General features: G+C 37.3%; 1 protein-coding gene across 1 annotated transcript in view; it reads left to right on the top strand.

Moving 5' to 3' along the window:
• mao (monoamine oxidase) overlaps positions 1-26,508 on the top strand; it is a 38,933-nt gene that overhangs the window by 4,109 nt on the left and 8,316 nt on the right. The window contains exons 2-6 of the mRNA XM_065251860.2: positions 12,636-12,730; positions 13,304-13,441; positions 24,298-24,402; positions 24,622-24,713; positions 24,803-24,944. Of these exons, the coding sequence (XP_065107932.1) occupies positions 12,636-12,730; positions 13,304-13,441; positions 24,298-24,402; positions 24,622-24,713; positions 24,803-24,944 (572 nt within the window). The remainder of the gene's footprint in view (positions 1-12,635; positions 12,731-13,303; positions 13,442-24,297; positions 24,403-24,621; positions 24,714-24,802; positions 24,945-26,508) is intronic.

Genomic DNA, 26,508 nt, shown 5'->3' on the forward strand with positions numbered 1-26,508 from the left:
CCTACAGACACTTAATCTCTCATGTCCTTTTTGTTGTATGCCAGTAACTGAGAAAAATGCGTCAATGTGGTAAATACAGTTCAATACAATTTGATTTCTACATTTAGGGGTGGTTTCCCGGACAAGGATTAGAGTAATACAAGACTAAATAAATGTAAGAGCTGTCCAAACTGAAAACTATTTGCACTGACATGTCTTAAAATACATCAGTGTCCTTTGTTTTGCCTCAAAAGGCACACAAGTTATGTTTTTAGTAAGGCATGTTTGTTGAAACCAGTTATATATTTTACTTAAACTAAGGCCTGGTCCTGGCCTAAACTAATTCATGTCCGGGAAACCACCCCTTAAAGATAAAGTATCACCAAACGTAATTGTAAAAATGCATGCATTTTAGTCTGGGGCTTAAACTTTTTCCATGTTTAAGTGCTATAATTGGGTATCCAGTGTCTCTATCAACCTAGAAAATGTGAAAAAGATCAACCCAGTAACTTAGCTTTTGTAAGGTGATTGAAATTTGTCTCTCCTTGTGATGTCAGATGGAGATAATACCGCCCCTTAATCTGCACTATACAACCACGGCACTGCCATTTAGTGCAGAGATCAACTCATTTGCATTTTAAAGGACACACCCAAAAACCTACAAAGTGGCAATTTTAACATGTTATAATAAATTATCTATATGGTATTTTGAGCTTAAAGCGTAACTAAACCCCTGGTCAGAGCCTGACTCCACCCACTGGCAATATTTGAAAAATGCAAGAAAAGTGGGCAGATCCCAAGGAGATAGAGGGGACGAACTAAGTGTGTGGTGAGATCGTAACAAGGGCGTGGTGATCTTGAACCTGCTTACGTCACGAGTCATTTTTTTGGACCCACCATCCAATAGGAAAATTCAACTGTAGTAGCCACCGTTCAACCTGAAGAGGGCAGCACTCAGACGTTTTTACACCATATATTGTAGTATTGAAACACTTACTAAATCAGTAAAATCAATGAACAGCACTAATAAAGCCCCATTCTTACAGATCATTAACTAAAAAAAGTTGGTTTAGGGTTTAGTTACTCTTTAAACTTCACATACGTACTCTGACTGGGGACACCAAACATTTATTTTGCATCTTAACAAAGTCTTGTGAAATGTCCCCTTTAAGTCCATTAGGAAACCACTCCAAAATGTTTATATTTACGAATACTGTTAGTGGTAAAATTCTGAGCGATTGACTTATGAAAGGAGTAATTTGGTTTAGAGCTGTAGTGGATCTGTGTTCAACAACGGCTCAGGAATTCCTCATGTCTTGCTGTTGACCCTGATGTTTCCTGGTGAGTGTACTGCTCTTGCTAAACATCTTTGGCATTCCGGCTTTGGAAAGCAGCCAGGGAAGTCAAGCAGAGATGCACAGCCCAGATATGTCTGGTGTTGGAAAGGGACACTTTTGTTTGTGTCCTCTAGTCGTTTTTCGGTATGTTTGGGAAACTTTGTTTATCGAATGTCATTGTAAGTGGTGGATTTGCAAAGATTTTGTTTGACTGGTGGACTTCATGTAACAGTTTCCCAGACGGGGTTTGGATGTCTTGGCCTTAGTTGTGTTAGGACAGTAAATGTCGTGGTGGCCTGTGACTTCTTTTTCGAGGGCGCACGATGCAAAGTTCGTCACAACATGTATGTAGCCCGTCATGTGTGTGGTGTGTCATTTCAAAATCTGTGTTCGGAGCGTTGAGTGAACCTATGTGCATCACTTGTTTTGTCAAAATAAGTGCCTGCTTCAGACGCCTCTAAAGAATTTATGATAAAAGAGACGCTCGCGTTTGCCAGATACTCGCATAATCTCATACATAATCAGAGTTTACTGTTAAGGGAGTGTCTTGCGTGTATTTTGTGAACATGAGCGTCTCTTTTATCATAAACGGTTTTGACGCGTGTGCAGCAGGCACTTATTTTGACAAAACACGTGATGCACATGGTTCACATGATGTAACAAACACATATTTTGAAAACACTTTTTTTTATTTGTGCCCCTCGGAAGTGCATTCAACCACCCGCTGCTGATTAAATGAGTTTTTAAACATACCTTACAAAAACGTTACTGGGGTACATATTGAAACAAAAAGTGGTATTGATATTTCTAACATATAATTCAACCACAATTGCAAACATTGATTTTTAGAGATGGGCATATTTTTGGTACATTTGTGGCTTTACATTTTTTGTCCTATTAAATTAATTTTCTTGCCTGTAATGCTTTTACTCTGAGTCTAAAAACCTTTTTTGCCCTGTCCTCTTGCCGGCGTAAACAACTGTAATTGACCTGTTTTTCCTCCGTTGAGCCGTGTAGAGGAAACTCCAGCTTGACTGGCTTCATGCAACTTTAGATAATAAAGCTCTGTTCCTCTCTCAGGGAAACAACCATCCTCGGGGTTGCCAAGAGATCATGCAATTTCACTGATCTCTCTGAAATTGCTTTCAATAATGTGTCCAAATGTCAATGCTGCAGTGTTATGGGGAAAGCAATTGCTCCTAGGAGATTGAAGAGCGTGAAGCATTAGGAACTGTGCACAAGCCACGTAAACATTGCTCTTCTCTTTGATTTCCACATTCAATTCCTCATTTCATTTTGTATTGGATTTTTGCTGCTTATATATAATGGGATTGAGCATGCTGTATTGAAGAAAGAAAATGGATTATGAAAGCTTTTCGGTGTATTTGCAGGTCATAGAGGACCACACATTACAGCTGTAAAGTTGGAGATAGACAGTAACTCTTGTCTCTATATTCAGTGCATTACATTTACATTAATCCATTTGGCAACGCTTTTATCCAAGGGATTGCAGTGCATTCAAGCTATACATTTTATCAGTATCCATCATCCCTGATCAAACATGCAACCTTTTGCACTGTTATTGCAATGCTTTAGTTGAGCTGGTAGATGGTCCATATGGGGGTAACTGGATTTGTTTTAAAAACAGCCTGACCCAGTAATCCGATGTCCAAATAAATAGAAAAATGGGTTTATATGTTATTTTTACATTGCTCGGAAATACTTGATTCTGATTGGTCAATCATAGGAGCTAATAATAATAGTGAATAGTGTGCATATGTTACCCTGCCTGTGAAAAGTGAAGTCATATTTTAGTGATTTACTGTTTTCATAAAACCGCAACCCAGATAATATAAAGAACATTATGTGAATACCTAACCATGATATCTTTGATATTGCCTGAATAAGGTCACGTTAATGATTGAAATGAAACTTTGATGCTCCTATTATCATACTTTTATTATGAGACTTTAGCCTTGATTTCACAAACAGCGTCACAGTCTTGTTCTGTCTCCTTATAGTGTTCACAAGTAAGCTAAAAAAAATAGCTTAAACTATTATTAATGTTTCATGTTCATATTTTATATACTTTATTTATTTATGTGTGGATGAATAGCTTTATTTATTTATGTTGTCCCAGTGTAATATGTGGGATAATATGCAGTCATTATCAGGGTTTGTTACATTATTAATAACATATCTTCAAATCATTTTGTGGTGCTGTAAAGTGATTTTCTTGCGGGGTCAATCGCAGTTACGTGCATTCATTTTATTTTATGTCTTTGCTGGTGATTTAAACCCCTCTCTTGTTGTTGTCGTCTTGTAGAACAAATGGTCAAGAAGTTGGTTGGAAATGCTGATAGATTAGCATTTTAATTAAGAAATTCCCTAAGGGAGCCAGAGACTTAAAGGTGGCAAGTGTCAGCTCCAATTTACAGCTTGGTGGCTGGTAATGTGTTGTTAATGTGATTTGCAATTACGATCAGAGCTGACAGACGACTCCTTTTAAATGTGATTCCTCTTGCTCTGTACAGGTACTATTAGCTTTTATCAGGCTAATTATCATTAGCTTTTACAAGCCAATTAAACTTACTTTGATTGTAGTATTAAAGAAACAATATGTAAGATCTTTGTAATAAAATATCCCAGAACCACTCGCAGGTGTGATATTTAATGCAGTCGCATACTTTCATTATACAAATTCCCAAGGATTTGTAAATTCCAGTTTTAAATAATGTCTCGCACCTTGTCATTGTCATCAGTGATGGACATTTTAAAAAATGCTGGATTATTTTCACCCATGCTGGGTTGTTTCAACCCATTGTTGGGTCAAATATAAAAAAATTCTGGGGTTAACAGAAAGAATTCTTTGATTCCTCTTGTCATTTTCAACATCCAGAAAATTAAAATTTCCAATCTTTCCCCTCTCCTTCATAGCATTGTCAAGCTTCTTCTTCATTATTTTTTTGAAAATGTGACCTCTGGAGGCAAAAAATTTGGTATAATACAATGTGTTTGCGTGGTTTATGGTTAAAAAAATTATTTTCTACATACCGTACATTTTTGTAGCTCCAGATTTCCCTCTCTTCCTGTATTCAAGGAATGCTCCGACATGCTCCGACCTTACCATGTTTGAAAGATTCATTATGATAATGACGGTCTTTTCTACATCAACAATCAAGTAAACTGTTGCATACAGGGCTTGACATTGACGTTTTTGCTCAAGGTGGCTAATTGTTTTCCAAAGTTACTAGCCACTCATCATTTTCACTAGCCACAATTGTGTCGGTGATAAAATACATTTTATATGATTAAACTTTACTTCGGCATCCTAAAATGACTTTAATTTAAGCAAATGTACTTGGTTTAGCTAAATTAGATGCAGATTGAATTTCAAATGCAGTTTGACCACCCAAATTAAGACTAAATTTATTAGCTGGTATAAACCAGGTATATAAGTATAGATCATATCAAATATTTAAGGTGCATGAAAAACATATATTAAAAGTGGAGCAGGGATGTAGATTAACTGAAAAGATAAACACAAAAACCCTAGACTAACACTTTAAATATTTATTACAACAGCAGTAAATACTGTCAAGAAATGTACATAAATTTTACTGTCAACTTGTTTATGCAGATTGTATTTTATAAGCTTGATCATGGTTTCTGTTAAAAGTGATTTAAGACTTTTAACTCTTTCACCGCCAGCGTTTTTAAAAAAAGTTGCCAGCCAGCGCCAGCATTTTTCATGATTTTCACCAAAGTTTAATGCCTTCCAGAAAATGTTCTTCTTTAAATAAATAAACATACAATATACCAAATGAAAGAACCGACCCTCTGCTTTCAAACTAAAAAAAACGTTTCATCCTACCTTTAGTGGTTCTTTTGCAATCAGCTTTTGAATATGGGTAGGTTTTTGCAAAAACACCATATTTTGAGCAAAAAGCAAAAATAATTTCATTTTTGTGACGGACTTTTCATAGAGGTCCCATCCAGAGCGATCTTTAAAACAGACACGGACATGCAGCAGCTTGCCATAGGGCAATACTTCCGGTTTTAAAAAGTTGCGGAAGGGCGCCACCTGGTGGATATTAGCGGTATTGCGAAAAAATCTCGTCATTGGCGGGGAAGCATGGTATGCGCTGAATTTCTCTCCGCTCTTGCCCTTAGAGTGTGCACACAATTTATATCTTTTCAATCACTTCCATGCAATTGTTTTATCTTTCCCAAAGTGTGTATGCACTCAGACTGCGTACTCTTGTGCATTTGCAAATCCATCACCTCTCGCACGCTCTCTGGAAGGTGGCGCTTTGGTCCGCAACGCTGCGCTGATCGCGCGCGCGTCTCAACAAACGCTCTTTGCGCATTGCGCTGGATGCAGAGTGCTCATGGGAGTTGTAGTTTCCCAGTGTGGCATTGCGCATTGTTTATCATTTTGCATAACTTTTAAGAAAATTACAATAAAAAATCATATTCAACCTGCCGAAGTGGCTAGTGGGATTGGCGGTCTTACGGGTTGGTGGGTGTTAATGTCAAGTTTGGTTTAACACCTGGTTGCGTACAATCCGTGTGTTTGTAGTAGGCCAAAAAAAAAGATTTACATTGGAGACGATAACTCACGTCATTGATTACTTTGGGGTTTGTACCTTATCGTTAACATGTACTAACACACACCTACACACCAAAGGAAATGTAAAAACTTGAATCAGACATTAGGTGCTTTTTAAGTTACCAATTCTGAGGCTATTTTAGAAGTCATCAAATAAATGGCGATTCTTAATTTTTTAGGGTGTACTCACATTATTCAAACGGTATTGTACCCGAGTACGTTTGACTCCAAAGTATGGTTCGTTTGGCTAGTGCTCCGTACTATACCAGGGTGTGGTATGCTTAAGCGTACCCAGGTACACTTTGCAGAGGTGGTCTCAGGTATAGTTTTACTTGATTCGGGGACGGGGCACGCGTGCTGGAATGCGAAACCTCAGCTCGCTGTCACTGTAAAAACACTCTGATATGCACAGCACAAATACATACAGCCTCGTATCACCGCATCCCAAGTGACCCCAGATAACAGGGCTGTGTTTGACATTGTGTGCGCTGCGCAGACCGATCAGTTTGTGACATTAAGCAGCACAAGAGAGATTGGAGAGCAGACTGCTCCTAATATGCTTTAAAATCTCTCGCGTGGTTATTAAATGTCATTGCCAAAAAATCTGGGCAGCGTGCAAGATTTTAAAACACACCTAATAATCCATACATTTAAAACATTGTGCATATCTTCCAGTTTTTTTTTCAAAACAATCAAATTTTTTAATGACATTAGCATACTCGGGTACGAATCATAAAGTGTAGTGTGAGTGCAGACTGTGGGGTAGTGGGGCAATCATACTCGGGTATGGTTTTGTCCGGTTAAGTATGATGTGAGTGCGCCTTTAGTATCCATGTAAGTTAGATGAAGATGGTTTGGTGGTATCAGGATCACAAGACGGGGAAGAAAATTGTACAGTATGAGAGGAGTGTGTTATTAGATTCTTACAGAATGAACAGATGTGATGCCTAAGGTCCAGAGATCAAGCCTCTGTTAGTTTGTTTTGCTCTCTTTATACCTTTATTTTGATGTATTTTGGAAACCCTAACCTTGTTATATCTTGTCAATAAGAGTGCACAGCAGATCTTTGTTTCCAGGGAATAGAGAGGTAGAGGTAATTGCTATAGATTTACCTTTGCAAAGAGGCTGCATCTTTACATGTGTTGTTGCCACGGAAACTCAATCCATCCTCAGACTCCTGTTTCCTAGTAAATCGCCTCTTGAATCGGCACCAACAATAGGAGTGAATCCTGAATATGCTAGCATTACCAGCAGGTTGTCTAATAATGATGTTTGTGATCAAAGAACTTATTTTACAGTAAAACTCCTCCAATGCAAATGTCATGTCAGGTCTGAATTATATAGCACACTATATGATGTAAAAATTTGAATGTAAAGAAATGTACTGAAATTATATTTTTAAAACATCACTATTAGCTTTTTAGTTGTTAAGTTTAACTACATACATTCCACTTTTTTTTGTACTGTTGCTAAGCATCTCTGCACTTTTGCATCCAATGTTCACTTTAGATTTGACATTAAAGGGATAGTCCCCCCCAAAATAAGAAAACTATGTTGTCATTTACTCACCAGAATGTTCCAAACCTGTATGACTTATTTTCTTTAGTGGAATACAAAAAGCAAAATGTTAGGGACTGACAGCTTCAGTCAGAAGAAGCCAAGCGAAACACAGCGAAAGAGAGGGAATGAGAGGGAACAGGAAAACAAGAAACATTCCCATTCTGTGACGAGCTTTTTGATCTCCCAGAACCTTTAATCCCATGTGGGTTTTTTCTTCACTATGTCTTGCTCAACAACTGTGTGATGGATGTTAATGTGCTGCATTCTTTAAAGCTGAACTCAAATATTTATTTAATATTTATACTGTGTTCTCATTGCTAAGATATAAATAATGGTTCAGTTTTTATTTATTGTCATTCATCTTAAACAGTAAGCAGACACTTTGTTATTTTAGTGTCATTTTTGTCATTCATATGCTAGTTCAGCCCGCATTACCCATGCCAAAAAACATCAAATTCAAACAGTTTTGGATTTTGTTGGATCAGGTTATTTTGGGACTGTGTGAAATAACAGTTGTTTATAACATTCAGTCCAACTTTAGAAAGAGCACCTATTTTTGCTAAAAACAACGTTTGGTATAATACAATGTGTTCTTGTGGTTTATGGATCAAAAACAAATTAGGGTGATTCTCAAGAAATCCAGATTTAGAAGGTGTCCAGCATCAGTATTTTTAAAAAGCCTTTGAAGCCAATTTTTTGCACATATAAGATTAATGTCTGAACTTACTATAACCATTATTTTTAGAAGATTTTAAAAATATTTCCTATAGAATTATCATTATCAAAAATTATCATTACCGCAAAATTATATTACATTAAATATATGTATTTACAAACTCATGTTTCGGTAATGAGAACTAAAAAGTTGTCTAGGTACTATGACAAACAAAATTTCAATTTCTGCTTACCTGGTAGCCATCTTGAGTGTAACAGTCAATTATGTCCCTTCCAACATTTTTTTTTTTTTTTGAAAATGTTAGTTCCTTGAGGGCTTAAACTATGATTGAAAATTGTTGCGGAGCATGAGAAGATTGGTCTTGGACACATTTATATTCCTTATTATTGTCTCTACATTTACCAATGATCACCACATGTTTCTTTACTGTAAATGTTTATGGTATAACATGCACTGAAGCATTTTATTTTTTATAATTTTTTAATTATAAATATTTCCACGTCAAAGAACCCAAATCCAGTCATGGACACGTTGCGGTAATGAAAGTTTTCCCCTTAAATGTTGAAAAAACAACAAAATTGGTTTGTATGATGTCATTTGAGATCATGTGCAAAATAGTACATGAAGAGATGTTTATAACTGTATTCTTTCTTATTTTTTCTGAGTCTGATTTCGCGAGAATCACCCATTATTTTCAACATGCTGTACATTATTGTTGCTCCTCTATCACTTGCCTCCCTTAAACTCGTTGATTTTGTACCAAGCTCAGGGTTTCCCGCAGAAAATGTGTTAGTTAAGGTGGTAGGGTTGTGCCGGGGGCGTGGTAATCAAAGGGGCGAGGCGAAGAAGAAGAATGTATTCCTGCGAGGGGCGGGGCGTACGCGTCATGATGAAAATAATTTTATTTAAAACACTCAAATTAAACTCAATTTTGAAGAAACTGTGACAGAAAATGAACACATACTATATTATTAATTAATTAAATGTTTTATCAACAGGCTAATTATCCTCCAGACAGTGACGGACCATGTCTTTCTCTCATTTCGGCCATGTGGCGCGTGCCCACTTGCGATTTTTTTTTTGGAAGACCTAGTTAAGGTGGTAGGGTATCTCAGCTTAGGTGGGCCGCCCGAACTGAAAAGTGCTGCGGGAAACCCTGAAGCTCATCGTTCTGAAAAGGGAGTGTCCTCCAATTGGTCAGCTAACCAGAACGTTGTGATTGGCCTGAAATCTCTGTAGCCAGACGGAAATGTGATGCTCCTTACCATGCAATACTGACAGGAGTTAATCGTCTTCTCTGCCTTATCAATACGAGCTGAAGGATAGGACACTAAAACATTAAAACCATGTCTGCAATTGTGATCGTAGAAACGACAAAAAAGAAGTGCTACTCTGCACTGCTTAAAACTTGTGGTTGACTCATGGTTTAAATAGTCAGTAGTAAATGTAGTCTGTAGTCAGAAGTGGGTGGAATTATGATAATGACCGTCGTATCCACGTCAACAGGCCGAGGAAGTAAACTTTTGCCTACAATCTGTGTGTTTGTTGTATTCCAAAAAACAACAACAGTAAGTTGGAGACAATAACTCGCTTCATCGTTTACTTTGGGATTTGTACTTTTTGCATATCGTTAATATGTACTAATACACACTTACACATTAAAAGAAATGTAAAATGAATCGCCCTTTAAATGGAAAGTTTTTTGGACACTATAAACAGCCTTTACCACAGTGCTCAAACAAGGGCTGAGAAAAAGGAACTGAGGGTAGTTGGAGTTAGTTGAGCCAGCGGGAAAATTTAGTCTTAGACATTTGGCCCAAAGTACTTGTTATCTGATTTTACCAATCTTAGAGGTTAAAATGCTCTACTGTATTTCTCAACCTGAATCATTGGGTAGCAGTAATGTGATTCATGAGATGATCTTTTAAGCTTATTTGGCTTAGAGAATTTTAACAAGATTGTCACTCTGAGTTAATTGTTAAGATTGTTAGCTGCTGTGTCAATGCATTTCATTGTATGAAATGTGCTTTCTTTTCACTTACACCTTAGCATTTTTGTATTAGAAACTCCAGATTTGATAAAGTAGTTATTAAAAGACCTAAAGGCAAAGTTGCAGTAATGGTTTTATATCTGCCTGCCAGTCATCATTTTTGTCATACTTGAAAAGATGTTTTTTTTTTTTTGGCACACTTTAGGCCCCTTAGTGTCAATTGGGCATTGTTTAAATGCCACGGCCTACCTGAGCATTGTTTCTGACCATGTTCATCCCTTTATGACCACCATGTACTCATCCTCTGATGGCTACTTCCAGCAGGATAATGCACCATGTCACAAAGCTCGAATCATTTCAAATTGGTTTCTTCAACATGACAATGAGTTCACTGTACAAAAATGGCCCCCACAGTCACCAGATCTCAACCCAATAGAGCATCTTTGGGATGTGGTGGAATGGGAGCTTCGTGCCCTGGATGTGCATCCCACAAACCTCCATCAACTGCAAGATGCTATCCTATCAATATGGGCCAACATTTCTAAAGAATGCTTTCAGCACCTTGTTAAATCAATGACACGTAGAATTAAGGCAGTTCTGAAGGCGACAGGGGGTAAAACACAGTATGTGTATGATGTTCCTAATAATCCTTTAGGTGAGGGTATATGTATATATGTAAAGATCCCTAGAAAAATTGGATGTAGGCTTTAGCTGTGATGTATTTGTTATGCACCGTGAGCTTCATGTTTGTATTCATCTCCATCTGTGTTTATACGTGTTTACTTGGCAGTGGAACAGTTCAGTTAGTGTGGTCCCTGAATGTGCGACAAAGATCTCTGCCAAGTTGCTAAACACTTCAGGTTTTCAATGTCTTAAGGAGAAGAAAATCAAAGCTTGCGGTCCTGCCTCTTTAAACAAATAAGGTCAATGTTTTCCCAAGAGGGCTGTTTAAGGAAGAAGAATGTATTCAATTCAGTCAGCCAGATACAAACCAAATTAAACATCCCATATAAATAGGTCACACAATATTTTACCCACAAACAATCATTACTGACCGTGCGGCTTTGAGCTGTATATCTGTGTGTTTGCACTGTCCCTGATATAATAACATAAGATGGGTCGTAATTGCGGACGTGTGAAATATGAGATTGTATTGAATCGCTCCCGGGAACAATTCCATCTCTTTACTATAACGCTTCAATACCACCTACTCGTGGCACCTGGTTAAATAATCAGGTTTCATTGCAGTAGATCTGACTGTGGAGCTTCATTTTGTTAAACAACCATATTAACCAGACATGAAAGTTCACAGCTGTGGTTTTGTTACCCTTTATCATTTAAAAAAATAACTTTAAAAGAGGACAGAATCACAGAATCCTTAATAAAAATCCTTTGCCGCGTGAGCTGTTTGTCTGGAGTCTGGACATCCGACACTTACAGTAGTTTACTAAAGGCAGTTTGTGGTATTATACAGTCCCTAAATATTATTAAACAGTAGGTCCCTAAGTAAAATGATAATGTTAATAAAAACTTATCTCTGTGTTTTTTGTCACTTGTTTGTTCAATCTAGAAGTACTAGTTTTGGTTTCAAACGTAGTAGATTTACATTTAGGAAGTTAGCAGATGCTTTTATCCAAAGCAAGTTACAAAAAGCGAGGAAAAACAGCAAAGCGATTTGTCATAACAAAGCATTAGAAATTTATAAGACCATAAGTTTCACTTCATCCATAAAGAAAGGAAGTGTTTGTGTCCAGAAACCTCTGTAAAATGATATTTGACTTCTCTTTGCAAGGAGCCCAGTTCTTACTTTTGATTTCAGTTAAAGGTGCACTCCACTTTTTGGAAAATAGGCTCATTTTTCAGTTACCAAGGGGACTATTTTTTAATTTTCCATCGGTCTTAGTACACAATGTAACTACAGAAGAGTCAAGTTTTAAATAGGAAAAATATAGAAACTTTTTGGTTATTTTTGAGCACGATGCTAATGGTCTAATCAGATTCAATGCATAGTGCTAAGCTAGGCTAAAAGTGGTAACGCCAGACCCGGCGATCGGCTGAATGGATTACAAAACGGTAAAAATCAAATTTTTAACTCTAGGGGAGCTGGAAAATGAGCAAAAATTAGTCTTATGTTGAAGTTTTCCTTGGAGGCAATTGTATATACAGTGAAGAATCGTTTGCTTCATTATTTACTCAATGTGCTCCTGTAGCTTAACTGGTAGAGCAATGCAAATGTTGTGGGTTTAATTTCCAAGGAATATATTTAAATGCACTGCTTTGAATAAAAGCATCTGTCAAATGCATAAATGTAAATGTATCACAAATGTCTGCCATGGTTTTAGGTGGTCAGTTAGCTTGACTATTACACCATAAAAGCTAGACCCCTTTTCAGGTTTGAATACGTAGATTTTACACTGTCAATGTAGCTACAGAGATCTATGTTGACAACCAATGTCTAATTTCTGCTTTCTCACCGTACAGGTTTGAGTGCTGCCAAGCTGTTGGTGGAGAGCGGCTTAAACCCAGTGGTTTTGGAAGCTAGAGATCGCGTCGGTGGAAGAACTTTTACTGTTCAGGTAAGACATTTATCTGATGTCCTAGTTGCACCTGTCTTGGGTGATCTCAGAACAGGTGGTCAAATGAAATACATTGTTGAAAAACAAGGTCTCTAACGTGTCTGTCGCTCGCATATGAAGCAGTTATGAGCAAGTTTGTGAAATCTTGTGCAGGTGTATATAAGCACTATTCCAAATTTGTAATTAAGAAGTTAGTGCCTTTTGGAGAAGCACAATAAATGATTGACTGGTAAATAGGCGGTCCTTAAATGTTGTTGTTATACAGTATGTGAACATGGACCAGAAAACCAGTCATAAGGGTCAATTTATTGAAATTGAGATTTATATTATCATCTAAAAGCAAAATAAGTAGCTGTTCGTTACAACTACAGTATTTGAAAATCTTGGAAATTTGGAATCTGGGGGTGCAAAAAAAATTTAAATATTGAGAAAATCATTTTGGATCAACGCGCGCATCTGATAGACATGGATTATCTACTGTATTTTAATCTACCGTTTTGGTTTCAGTAAAAAAAATTGTAAAAAAAAGTGTTTGGAATTACATTAATTTTGACAAAAAAATGATGCTTTCAGAACAAAGAGACCAAATGGGTGGATCTGGGAGGAGCATACATTGGTCCCACTCAAAACCGAATCCTGAGGATAGCCAAACAGTATGGGGTGAAGACTTACAAAGTCAATGAAGAGGAGTCACTGGTTCACTATGTGAAGGTAAACCATCCCAGAGGAAAATGTTATTGCTTAGGTTGCTGTTTGAAAGCTCGGTACATTTGATGGAGTTGTGTTTCATCTGGGTATCAACTTTGTCTTGGATGTTTCTCCTTAAATTGCTTAGGAGAAAAAATAGAAATAAATGAGACAATTGTTATATGGAGCTGTAAAATGAATGTTGATTGTATAGGTAAAATAATAGGATTTGATATTAAGATATTGATTGCAGACTTCAGTTTGTAACATTTTGTTGGGATCTCAGGATAGAAATCTGTGGCGACAAAAGCAAAAGTTTTCATCTGCTCTCCGTATAATCTCAATGATTGCTTGGAGAAATAATCAAGGTCTTATCTATGGGTTTTCTTTGTTATGGGATGGTGAAGGAAGGCCTACACACACACTGTACTGTAGCAGGATCTACACACTGCCAAATTTGAGCAAGATCCCTCCCCCTTCCTCAAAATCCAGCTCTCCTCACGGCTCAGGGCCAGAGCATCAACTAATAATTCAGCCTATTTTGCACAGGAAGTCAAAGCTGCACAGCTGAAGAGGGTTGAATATTGAATCCCTCCTTCACATTAGTGTGCTGAGCTTGAGCCTGTAGATGCTAATCGCTGCCTGAAGGAAGCCTGTAATATGGTTTCAGCTGCTCAGAGTTGGTAAGAAGGGCAGAACTCAAGACACCAGCCACCCCCCTCCACCCTCATATCCAATTTGAGTAGATGCATCACTTCCCTTAGCACATGCACAGTGCATGACCTTATTAGATTTGCCTGCGGTGTCTCCTGTGCTTCGGCCTGCTATTACACGCATAAATCACAGGCTCTTTGCTTTTACTGCATGACCACAAACACAATAACACTTGATATGCATGATACTGCTCTCTGTGGTCATATACAGTATTGAAACTTTGAAAGGAAAGTACTTGGGTGATTCTCACGAAATCCAGACTTAGAAAGTGTCCAGCATCAGAATTTTTAAAAAGCCCTTGAAGCCAATTTTTTTGCACCTATTTGATTAAGGTCTAAACTTACTGTAACCATTATTTTTAGAGGATTTCCTATAGAATTATTTAAATTTTTTAGATTATCATTATCAAAAATGATCATTACCGCAACATGATATTACATTAAATATATGCATTTTCAAACTCTTGTTTCGGTAATGAGAACTAAAAAGTTTTCTACTATGAAAAACAAAATTGTAACTTTTATCTGGAGAGAATAAATAAGAACTGCTTACCTGGTAGCCATCTTGAATGTCACAGTCAATTATGTCCCTTTCAACAAATGTTTTTTTGAAAATGTTAGTTCCTTGAGGGCTTAAACAATGATTGAAAATTGTTCCGGAGGATAAGAAAATTGGTCTTGGACACATTTATATTCCTTATTATTGTCTCTACATTTACCAATGATCACCAAATGTTTCTTTACTGTAAATGTTATAGTATAACATGAACTGAAGCTTTTTATTTTTTAGATTTTTTAATTATAAATGTTCCATGTCAAAGAACCTAAATCCAGTCATGGACACGTTGCGGTAATGAAAATTTTCCCCTTAAATGTTGAAAAACCTCAAAATTAGTTTTTAAGATGTCATTTGAAATCATGTGCAAAGTAGTACATGAAGAGATGTTTGTAACTGTATGCTTCTTATTTTGTTTGATAGCGTTTTACTTTTTTTATCAAAATGTTTCATGACACTTCATGAGTCTTAATTTGGCGAGAATCACCCACATGAGATTTTGAGATCAACAAGCTAATGCATATTTGGATAGATGGTGTGGACATAGATGGGCGTTACAGTCAAATACTACTACGATTAAGCACCATTGCTTGTTTACATTTGTTAACTTTATGCTGAAATTAATATGATCTTGTTAGTGTTAGTAGATTTGTGTGTATTATTAACATTATCCAACAATACCATAGCTTTTTTTGTGGGGAACAGACTGAAACTTAAGCATGGAGGATTCCTGCTTAAGTAACAAATACAAATACATAAATGTAATTCCTGCCTTTAAAGTCCATGTCAAGCCAACTGTTCCCTGATAGGTTTTGTCAGAAGAATACACCCAAAGGCATTAATGCAAAGAACAAAAAAGCAAAAGATGAAGCTGATATATGATGCTGTGCACATCGCATGATTCTGATATCATTTTCAAGGCTTTTTAAAGATTTTCAGATGTCTTAAAGATAAAAGATGTGCAGAGGCGGGATAATAGTACTTGATCTAAGGATTTAGTTAGACATTTGACATCACAAAGACATATGTTGAGATTGTTTAAACTATTATTTTGAACTTATTTAATGAATGATACGTTGTATATTGAGGCGTATCTTCATCAAATATTCTGGTACGTTGATAATTAAATCTCTTTCGATGATGCATATTTGAGTTTAACGTTTAGATCGGTTTGTGTACATTAGTAAATGACGTGGTGTCACCAATTATGTGTTGTGTTTTTATGCATCTGTGTGTGTTACTGTATGATCTGTTTGCTCTGAAGGAGCTGCCCCCTTTTCTCTCCGTGCTATTATCTCCTGATCGTAGAATCCCTGTGGGTTTCCATGGCAGCACTCCTCATCAAAGGACAATCGCTATAGCATTGAAGGGACACTCTCTCTTTTCTCTCTCTCTCTCTCTGTCAGTCTCACATTTTCTCACATGTCTGATGGGAACTCGGGCGTTTCCTTATCGTCTCAGAACCAGACAGCTACAGTTGGCATTTTTTCTGGTTCTTTTGGATCAGAGGGGTTTTCCATTATTTGTCTCCCTCTATAATTAAAAAGCCAATGGACATTTTAAAGCCAATTGTTACGGTCGGTAGACTAATTATATTCGGTATAATACAATATAATAAAACAGTTCAATTAATTAGTGCCATTTGGCAATGTTTTGAGAATGAAGTCTATACAAAAATACACAAATGATCAAGATTTATTGAGTTCGCAATCCTTAAAGCAACACTAAAGAGTTCTTGCTTTTTGCTCCCCCTACAGGTTAGACCCGTAATTGTTCATTACCACTGTCGTAAATACTGCAGCATAGCTGGCTCTGATTGGATTGTAGGTCTGCCGTAAAGCAAATTTTTGTAGTTTTCACTCGAACTACAGGACCACTACCCGACGGTTGGAAACTTTTTTAGTGCGGTTTTGGCCGATAGAGGGCTGCAAAGCGAATGTGAAAGTGCCATTCACCCTGTTTTGAGTGGATGAACCACTGAAACTTTTTTGGAAACGTTATTTTAAGGTAAGAAAAACTCTTTGGTGTTGCTTTAAAGGCGCTCTAAGCGAATTGACGCGTTTTAGACTAAACGACATCATTGCCTGGGTTGTGTATGTGTGAGGCGGATTTATCAAAATAAGGTCCACATTTTATTGGGGGAGGGGTGTGTTAGTTTGATGATTACACATATCAACATTTGCTTTCAGAGATCATGCACACTGCCTTTAAAGGGATAGTTCACCCAAAAATGAAAATTCAGTCATCAATTACTCACCCTTATGTTGTTACCGAGGGGCAACCATCCGATCGCTCTAATGAAGCCAATACGGAAGTGACCTAAACTGCAATTCATCGGCTGGCAAGCTCCAAAAGGGAGTCAATTCCCATAGACTCCCATGTTAAAAATGCCCAACTTTACAGTAGAAAATAATATGTTTACAGCCTGGTACAAAAAGTGCTTTTGGCCTATATAGCTAATTTTGCCCTTCATGACAACTGTGAGGGGGGTGAATTTTTTTGTAACTCATCCGTTTAAATTATATTAAGCCTTAAACTTCTGCATAATTAAGGGGCGTGGCCGCTTGAGTGACGGTTGAACAGCCACTGCTGTCACTAGACTCGCGCTAGGCGGGCGTGGTTTTACCTCAGCTTCACCCATGCCCCGCCTCTTTACCCATTTTCGGTATTCCGCGAGTGATTCGCAGTGACGTGCGGCCAAGATGGTGACGGCAGGCAACGCCTACTTTAAAAAAACGATCTTCACAAGCCAATGGGTGACGTCACGGACACTACGTCCATATTTTTTTACGGTCTATGGTTGTTAAAAACCTGAAAAAGCTTCTTTGTTTTGCTGAACACAAATTAAGATTTTGTAAACAAGCATGAAAACAGAAGCACCATTGACTTCCATAGTAGAAAAAAATCCTAAGGAAGACAAGGGTGCTCAAAAATGCTTTGGTTACAAACTTTGCTCAAGATATCTTATTTTGTGTTGAGCAGAACAAAGAAGTTTATTCAGGTTTGTAACAACTTGAGGGTGAGTAAATGATGACAGAATGTTCTTTTTTTGGTGAACTATCCCTTTAAGTATTGATCATATTAGCAACTTTTTAATAGTAAATATATAGACGGTTTCATCGTACGCACGTGATACACGTCTGGATCCGATCCTTACTTCTAAACTGATCTCTTGAACAAATGCCTCGTCGAAAATAACAAATGTTTTGGTTTCCTATAATCTATGTGTTGTTTTTTTGCTTGTTATATAAATAAACTACGTTTAAAGAACTTTGTTGTTATTTATTCTTAGCGGAGTTTACCGGAAGTTACGTGCGGAACGCGACAGCCGCTTGTTTATGTTGTTACTGCTGAAACGGTCTATAAGACAGAACTGCAAATTAATGACAATTTCAAACTCATTTAAAACACTCAGTGGTTGGACAAACAAATTAAAACATGTTAAATATATTTAATCCAAAACTACGTATTAAAGCTTGAATAAGAACAAAGTGTTTCAGAGCAGCATTCTTAAATTTGCAAAATAAGTATTGGTCAGCTATTTTATAAGTAAATTACATTAATAGATAAAAATTATGCTTATTTTATGCATAGATAAAATAAAATATGCTATGTATTTTATCTGGATCACCAGCACTGTATCAACAAAACTTTCCTACTGTTTAAACAATAGTTTTATCTTTCTACAAACCATGGACAATGCATGAGTTAGTCATTTATACATGTTAATAAATCATTTGACGTCTCAGGAAAACACAGTTCTGTAAAAGCATTTAAAATGTTGACATCAGCATTAAATTGTCACTTGAAAACCACAGCCCAGACCTGCTCAGACATGTTAAATACTTGGGGTTTTCAGGGAAAACATACATTGTTTATAACCTCTAAACTTTAGTTTCAGTTTAATAAATTGACACTATTTGCTTTTTACAGTATAATACTGCACACCGTAAAGCTAAGTAGAGGAGAATACAGTGTTTTTAATGACCTTTGAGTTTATCATTGATCTTATCAGAAGATTATCTGCTTTTCCTTTCTGTGTAGTATTATGAAATCTTTTATCTCCCCTTCACGTAGGCACTCTCGTCTGTGTCCACACGCGGTTGTATGACTGCTTTTACAGTATCACCTGTTACCCAGCAATCATGTATTGGCCTGGGCCCAGTATTAGCCAATAAAGGGCCTTACAATGAGCAGGCCATTTTATTATTAAGGTGAGCGTGCAGCCGAGGCGCCGGTGTAATCAGCTTTTCTATAGCTGTAATCCTAAAGGCCAGACCCAGTTTCCTCTGCCTTTGTCTGTAACACATATGCATCTGCTCTCTCACATAGCTTTAGCGTATTATTGCCATGATTACTGTACGTTGGACAGGGATTCAGTGGCTAATTGTATATCTGATCGCTGGTGTTTTTGCTTAATAGTTGGTGGTTGGTGTATAATTTCAGCACCAGACAAAATTGTAAACAGATCGTTGGTTAAGCAGAAGCTGACATTTACATTTATGCATTTGGCTGATGCTTTTATCTAAAGTACAGTGTATTACAAAGTAGACATTTTTCATGAGTATGTTTCCTAGGTTCCAACCCATTACCTTTTGTGCAATGCTCTACCACTGATCTGGTTAGCAAAATACATTTTAAATATGACTCAACCACAGATGGTTACTTTTAGCAGCATTGTGACCAGTCGCTTATATTAGTAGCTCTTCTCTATTTCGATTTTTGACAAATGTATGCATACTCATACCATAATAGGTTCAGAAGATTTTATACACGTGAGACGTGATGAGCAGCATTGTGAGGTTAGTGATAGTGAGGCTTAACGTTCTGCTGTGTCTGAAAGGATATCATAAGAGATGCACTCCATCTCTCCACCTTACTTCCGTCGCCATGGGAACAGACCTGTTGCTGGATGGTTAGCGATCTAATGCCCTCTATTGCATTGGTCTGGCTGTCTCACAGATGATATATAAAAATCCCTCATGTTTCATTGAGATTAACTTGATCATTTTATGTCTGTGATAGGTTTGGGACTAATGTGAGAATAAGAAATACGTTTAATATGTTTCTTAATATTATTGTAGCTTAAACTCACTGTGGTAGCACAGTGGCGGCTCATGACTGCTCATCCGAGGGGCGCCAATTCAAAATAAGTGTTCGGAGTGTCATGTGTGTTGCTTGTGTTTTCAAAATATGTGTTTGTTGCGTCATGTGAACCATGTGCATCATGTGTTTTGTCAAAATAAGTGCCTGCTGCACGCGCGTCAAAACCTTTTATGATAAAAGAGAAGCTCGCGTTTACAAAATACACGCAAGACACTCTTAACACTAAACTCTGACTACGCATGAGATTATGCGAGTATCTGGCAAACGGGAGCATCTTTTTTTCATAAACCCTTTAGACCTTAACACTGGTTTAGACTAATTAAAAAAATCCTAAAACATTTCTGCAATCTTCAGCCTGATCTCACGATAATATACGTATTTTACAAGTTGGCTAATTTGTATTCATTTGTACGAAGTGAATAGAAAAAAAAACATTTGATTATCATAAAATAAACAATAACGAAACCGCAACCCTAAAAGGAAATCTTAAAAAAATTTACAAATGTGGTTGTAGGAATTAATATTAATTAGTCACCTTGTAAAATACGTATGAATTGCTATGAGATATTGGGCTAAAATTTGCAGTCTTTGATTGCTAGTTTGACATGTTTACAGATGACTGTTGCACTATAATTTGTCAATTTTTTTATCAAAACTTTTCAGACATGATCGTGATCGTATGACATAAGGGGCCCTATTTTAACGATCTGAAACGCAAGTGCAAAGCGGAAGTGAGTTTGTGGGCGGATCTTGGGCGCTGTTGCTATTTTCCCGGCGGGAGAAATAACTCTTGCGCCAGGCGCAAATCAATAAGGGGTTTGTCTGAAGTAGGTTCATTATTCATAGGTGTGGTTTGGCCGTAACGTCAAATAAACCAATCAGAACGTCATCCAACATTCCCTTTAAACGCAAGGGCGCAAGTTCCATGGTGGGATGCTATTATTATGACGGATTTACCAGGCGCACGCCAGGAGCAATTCACAGCCGAGGAGACTGACGTTCTTGTAAGAGCAGTCAAAGACAGATAAGTTGTTTGTATGGGGATAGGAGAAACCCGCCCAAATCAGCGTCGGTTAAACAGGCGTGAGAGGAAATAGCCACAATTGTCTCATCAGCTGGCATCCCCATCTTTGCGCCAAGCGCTACAATGATGTCAGGAGACGGGGGAATCCCAAGCTTGCCAGCATAAATCGGGCACGCCGTGTAACGGGAGGTGGATCTGCCTCTACACAGGACCTGACGCCAGCAGAGGACATCGCTGCGTCCACCCTCACCGCTGAAAGGGTTTGGGGGCTTTGAAATCATACCCAAGAAACGCAAGCAAGGTCCAACCCCAAAGAAAACTTACAAATCAAGTTCATATACATTAAGGTTTCTTATGAAAACATTTTAATTATTATTTACATAAAATAAACGTAATACAGCCACACAACAAACTTATGAAAATATTTTAATCGTTATTTGCATGAGAATTTTTTAACGCAGCCACACAATAAATAAAAACTATCACCACAATGCTCACCACTATGATTCCCCTTATCTCATGTGTTAATATTTTTTATTGTAACAATTTATGACTTGCAAAAATAACTGTTGCATCTGTGTAGATTAGATAAGCAAAGTGTGTACGCTATACATTATGGTCAAGCATGCGCCCTTAAAATAGCATAATGAACCACGCGCAACGTTTTTTGTAATGTCAATTGTTTTTTGAAACTGCAAAATAGCATCAGGGATGGTTTGCGCCGCAACACGCCTCCTTTTTGCGCTGAACCGCCCAGGGAGCACAAGTTCATTCCCTAGTTTGCCAACGTGCGTCTGTAGAGGGAAAAACCCGCTGTGCGCCGGTGCAAAATACGAATGATACATGCGTCACTGACAAAGTCAATTGCGCTGGGTGCAAGATAGGGCCCAAGAACTTCTGCATATGTCTGTCTTTACCGTCATGTTGTCTGACATAATGACAACTGAGATCCCACAGTGTGACATATAGCTGGAATTATGCTCGTACAGTGTGACATGCAACAATCCTTAGGGACTATTTTAATTTGCACAGCAAACATGTCTTTACTCATTTCTTAGAGAAGTCACACTGATTATTAATTTGAGATGGACGTTATAAATAAGGGATTTTACACCGTGTACAACATTTTGCTACTGAGACATTCTAGTAAAACACTATGTCTTACATTAAGAGTGCTGACCAGCAGTTTATGGTGCTGTGCCAATTGAATAAGTGTTTTCATCCATTTATCTGTCCAACAAAGTGCATCTGGTCCTGTTGGAAAACAATTTGTTCCACTTAGACGTTTTCTGTGAGCAGTAAAAAATACAGGGTTTCATAAAATGATATGCTGAAAGTCCATTAGTTATGACACATGATAAATTGCTTTGTCTATATATATAAACCACAAACACACACACACTTTCACTATTTCTTACAGACATGTAAGAAAGTATTAGTAGCATAAAGAATATCTGATAACATGAAATGAAGAGCACTTTTTAATCCTTATATACAAGCCCATAAGTGGCGACTGGTGACTCAGAGGGGGCGCAAATTCAAAATATCTGTTCGAAGTGTCATGTGTGTTGCTCGTGTATTTAAAATATGTGTTTGTTGCATCATGTGAACCATGTGCATCATGTGTTTTGATAAATAAGTGCCTGCTGCACACGCGTCAAAACCGTTTATGAAAAAGAGCCGCTCACGTTCACAAAATATACGCAATGAGATTATGCGAGCAGCAGGCACTTATTTTGACAAAACACGTGATACACATGTGTTCACTTGACGCGCCGGACACATATTTTGAAATTACAAACCACACACATGACAGGCTACATACATGTTGTGACGAACTTTGCAACGTACGCCCTCTTTAAAAGAAGTCACCGGCCACCAGTGGTGTCCATATAAAGTAATGTGCAAAAGTCTTTGGCTGCCATGCGTGATTAGATTTGTTGTTTTTGAAATGTTATAGTGATCATATATAACTGTTTCTCAGTCTCTTTAATAAAATACATCCAGAAAATACAGGAAATGTGTATATAGGATTAAAAACTGTATAAAATGTAAACTGATGTGTCAAGTTTTTAGGGTAAACTCCCAATCCACTTGAGCAATAGCAGGAAACTGCAGGATCTCTCAAACCTAAATGAAATTAAATCCTTATTTCTATTTTAAAAAATTTATCTTTTTACTTCATTCTGTTCAAAAATGCTTAAGATGTGTTTAGTGCCAAGAAAAGTCACACTAAACACTGACGATGCATTTAGTCCTGAAAATTAATTTTTTTTTACATATTTTCTCTATTTTCTGTTTCTATCTTAATAAAATAGATTAAAAATAAATATGGATGGACATTAAAACTTCTAAAATAACAAGTCTGGTGGTGGTGGCCTAAAACTTTTGCACAGTACTGTACCAGCAGTGTAATGTATTTTAACGTAAGATTTTAAGTTGTTAACAGAAATGTGTCTTGCATTATATTCGTTATCTAAATGAAAATGGACAGTTTTTTTATATATATGGTAAGATATGATGCACATATGTTATCCTGCCTGTGAAAACCCAGCTAAAGTCATTTTAAGTGATTTTTGTTTTCTACATAAAATCGGTATTTAAATATTAATCCGTGTACATTAAAAACACAATTTATTATAAACATACATTTCCATATATTATTTATTATATTCTTTATTTATATATTATTATATTTCTGTGTAAAACCGCACATCAGACCCAAAGGTCTGCAAGAGTCGTGCAGTATGTGACAGGTGTTTATTGAGTCATCAAGGTTGCTTCATTGAGTGCCACAGTTACCTTTATTATACTCAAACTCTCCCTCTGGACTTTTCTTTATCAAGGACTTTATTTCAATCATAAATCCCTTCATATTGACATATAAAGTTTCATTTTTTTATCTGTAGTCAAACATTAATCAATCAGCCTAGCTGTGCTCATTTAAGAGTCCCACAGCAACAGAGCAATCCAGATATGAAGTCATTATTATAATACTGACCAAGCATTTCCACCAGAGCCTGTGTCATATGGCTGTGTATTTGCCACTAATAAGAATAATATTGTAATTATCTGTGATTATGGATTTTCTAATGAAATGTAATGTACATTTTTAGATATTTTATCACATATATTCCACATTATATCCATCACAATGAGCAGTGATTTTCATTTCGTGTGGCACTTTTTTACTAGTAAATATTAAAATCTTGGTTAGAATTGATAAGGTCGAGTTGTTTATGTCTTAGTCACATTAGCGCAGCTGTAAAACTCGACCTTCATTAGCAGATCTGAGGCAAAGCCAAGCGAAATGCAGTTACGTATATTTTAGACAGAGAGGTTACATGTATAATGATAATGAGGTCATGATGGCTATGATGAAGACATTACATCAACAATGACAAAAATAAGAATGACACTTTTCATTATTTGGTGGTAAACTAGTTGAAGATTACTTAAAAATTCCTTTTCACTTTTCAAGGGCAAGTCGTATCCATTCAAAGGGCCTTTCCCTCCCGTCTGGAACCCTCTGGCTTACCTTGACTACAACAACCTCTGGAGGACAATGGACAAGATGGGAATGGAGGTACTAGAAATTTAACTGAACCGTGAAACACGATCTGACATCCAGTATTCACATCGTGCCCGTTTCTTAGATTTGAATGAACACCTGACGCTGCTTGATCTGTTTATAGCTGTTCTCCCAGTCTGGTCTGTGTGCCACATTTCGAGGGACCAAGCTGGAAGACCAGCATAAACCAGATAAGACCAATGGCTGATTATAGCTATATGTGCTATCATTTAGATTCCAAAGGAGGCTCCATGGAAGGCTCCCCATGCTGAAGAGTGGGACAAGATGACCATGCATCAACTCTTTGATAAGATTTGCTGGACCAAGTATGGAGACACAACACAGTTAAAGTGAAGCATTGCTCATGTCATTTTAACCGTTTATCATGTGCCCCTTTTTGGCTCGTTGCTAACAGGGCTGCTCGCCGCTTTGCTACTCTGTTTGTCAATGTGAACGTGACATCCGAACCCCATGAGGTGTCTGCTTTGTGGTTCCTGTGGTACGTCAAGCAGTGCGGTGGCACTATGAGAATCTTCTCCACCACAAACGGAGGGCAGGTAAGGCCATCTATCTATCTATCTATCTATCTATCTATCTATCTATCTATCCATCTATCTATCTATCTATCAGATTGTTCGTAGTAACTGTACTGCTGTTGTGTAATGTTGCGATACGCTGTGTCAGGTGTGTTATCTCGGTTGGTTATCATTTGGCAAGTTAATTATACAGGAAGTAAACGCCAAAAGCCGCACGCTGACATAGGAGCGACTCCCTGGCATGACGACATGTGCGTTTGCACAATAGCGCGTGTGTCTCCTTGGCTTTTTCACCGCACCAGCATTTGTGTTTACATTATAATTAACATCTGTGGGAGAGAAAGAGAGCGTGAGAGAGCGAGCGAGTGAGAGATGTGGGCTTTAGCCTTCACACACCATCACGTAACAGAGAATATAGGAAGCCGAGGAAAGCCGCTGTTTGCTTGAGTGATAGAAATCAAGCTGTGGGTCAATTCAAATGGTCCTGCCAACTGCAAGTCATTGTCACCATCAGGACTTTAGCCCTCAATTAGTTAACCACCGCTCTTCAAATGGGCCTTTATAAGGAGAGGCCTAGCGAAAGCGAGATGCATTTTATTAAGACGGGCATTGGGTAAAAATTTACTGTACATGGTGTTCCTGTAGTCTAACTAGTAGTGCATTACGTTACCAGCACAAAGGTCATAAGTTTGAACCGCTGGGAACACATTGATAAATAAGTGTAGGGGTTGAATGCACTGTAAGTTGCTTTGGATAAAAGCATCTGTCGAATGCACAAATGTATTGTAATGTTATTATGGCAAGTGATTTCATTCACACTCTTTTCTGTACAGTAAAAGCACTTTCATTGGGGCCTGTTAAACTCTTAATAAGCACTGTTTAAGTATTTAATGTAACTCTTATGACTTCAGCAGACTGACTGTTGTATTCAGTAAGTCTACTGAAGTCATTCAATAGCTTTGCATGAACAGACATTTCAATTATTCAGTGTAAATCCTCCATTTTATCTGTCAAATATCATGTTCAAATTTAGCTTATCATGTTAGGTCTGACATCAAACACTAGTTGTTTCTTTAGTCATTTTTTATCTGTCTGACCCTAAAATAGCCCTCACGGAGAATGTTTACTGTTTAAAGACGTGATACAGCATGTTATAAAAATATGTATTTATCTAAAAAGTCAAAAAAGTGACTCTTCAAAAGAGGATTTCTTGCTGACCCTGAACTGATTATGTAATATACTGAAATAATTTCAGACCACTACTGTATATCTGAGCCACACTTATAACATGAGCCTCCCATCAAGTGTATTTTATTTGGTAGCATGTATGGTATTAATATTTGAGGTAGTATTAATATTATTATTACGTGATTATGGCAGATTTGCAGTACAGTGATAATCCAAAATGGAAGTATTTAGTTAGTTCTGCGTTAAATATGATTGATAGTCGCACTCTTTCTCTCCTAAACGTGTTGTAAAGTTTGTCTTTCACAATATTTCCACTCAGCTGTATCATGTTTCTATTGTTCACTGACTTACAGTGACACCTGCTGGTGAATAAATGTATTGCAGTCTGTGCTAACGT

The sequence above is a fragment of the Paramisgurnus dabryanus genome, chromosome 15 (genome assembly GCF_030506205.2).
Source record: "Paramisgurnus dabryanus chromosome 15, PD_genome_1.1, whole genome shotgun sequence".
Classification (NCBI taxonomy): domain Eukaryota; kingdom Metazoa; phylum Chordata; class Actinopteri; order Cypriniformes; family Cobitidae; genus Paramisgurnus; species Paramisgurnus dabryanus.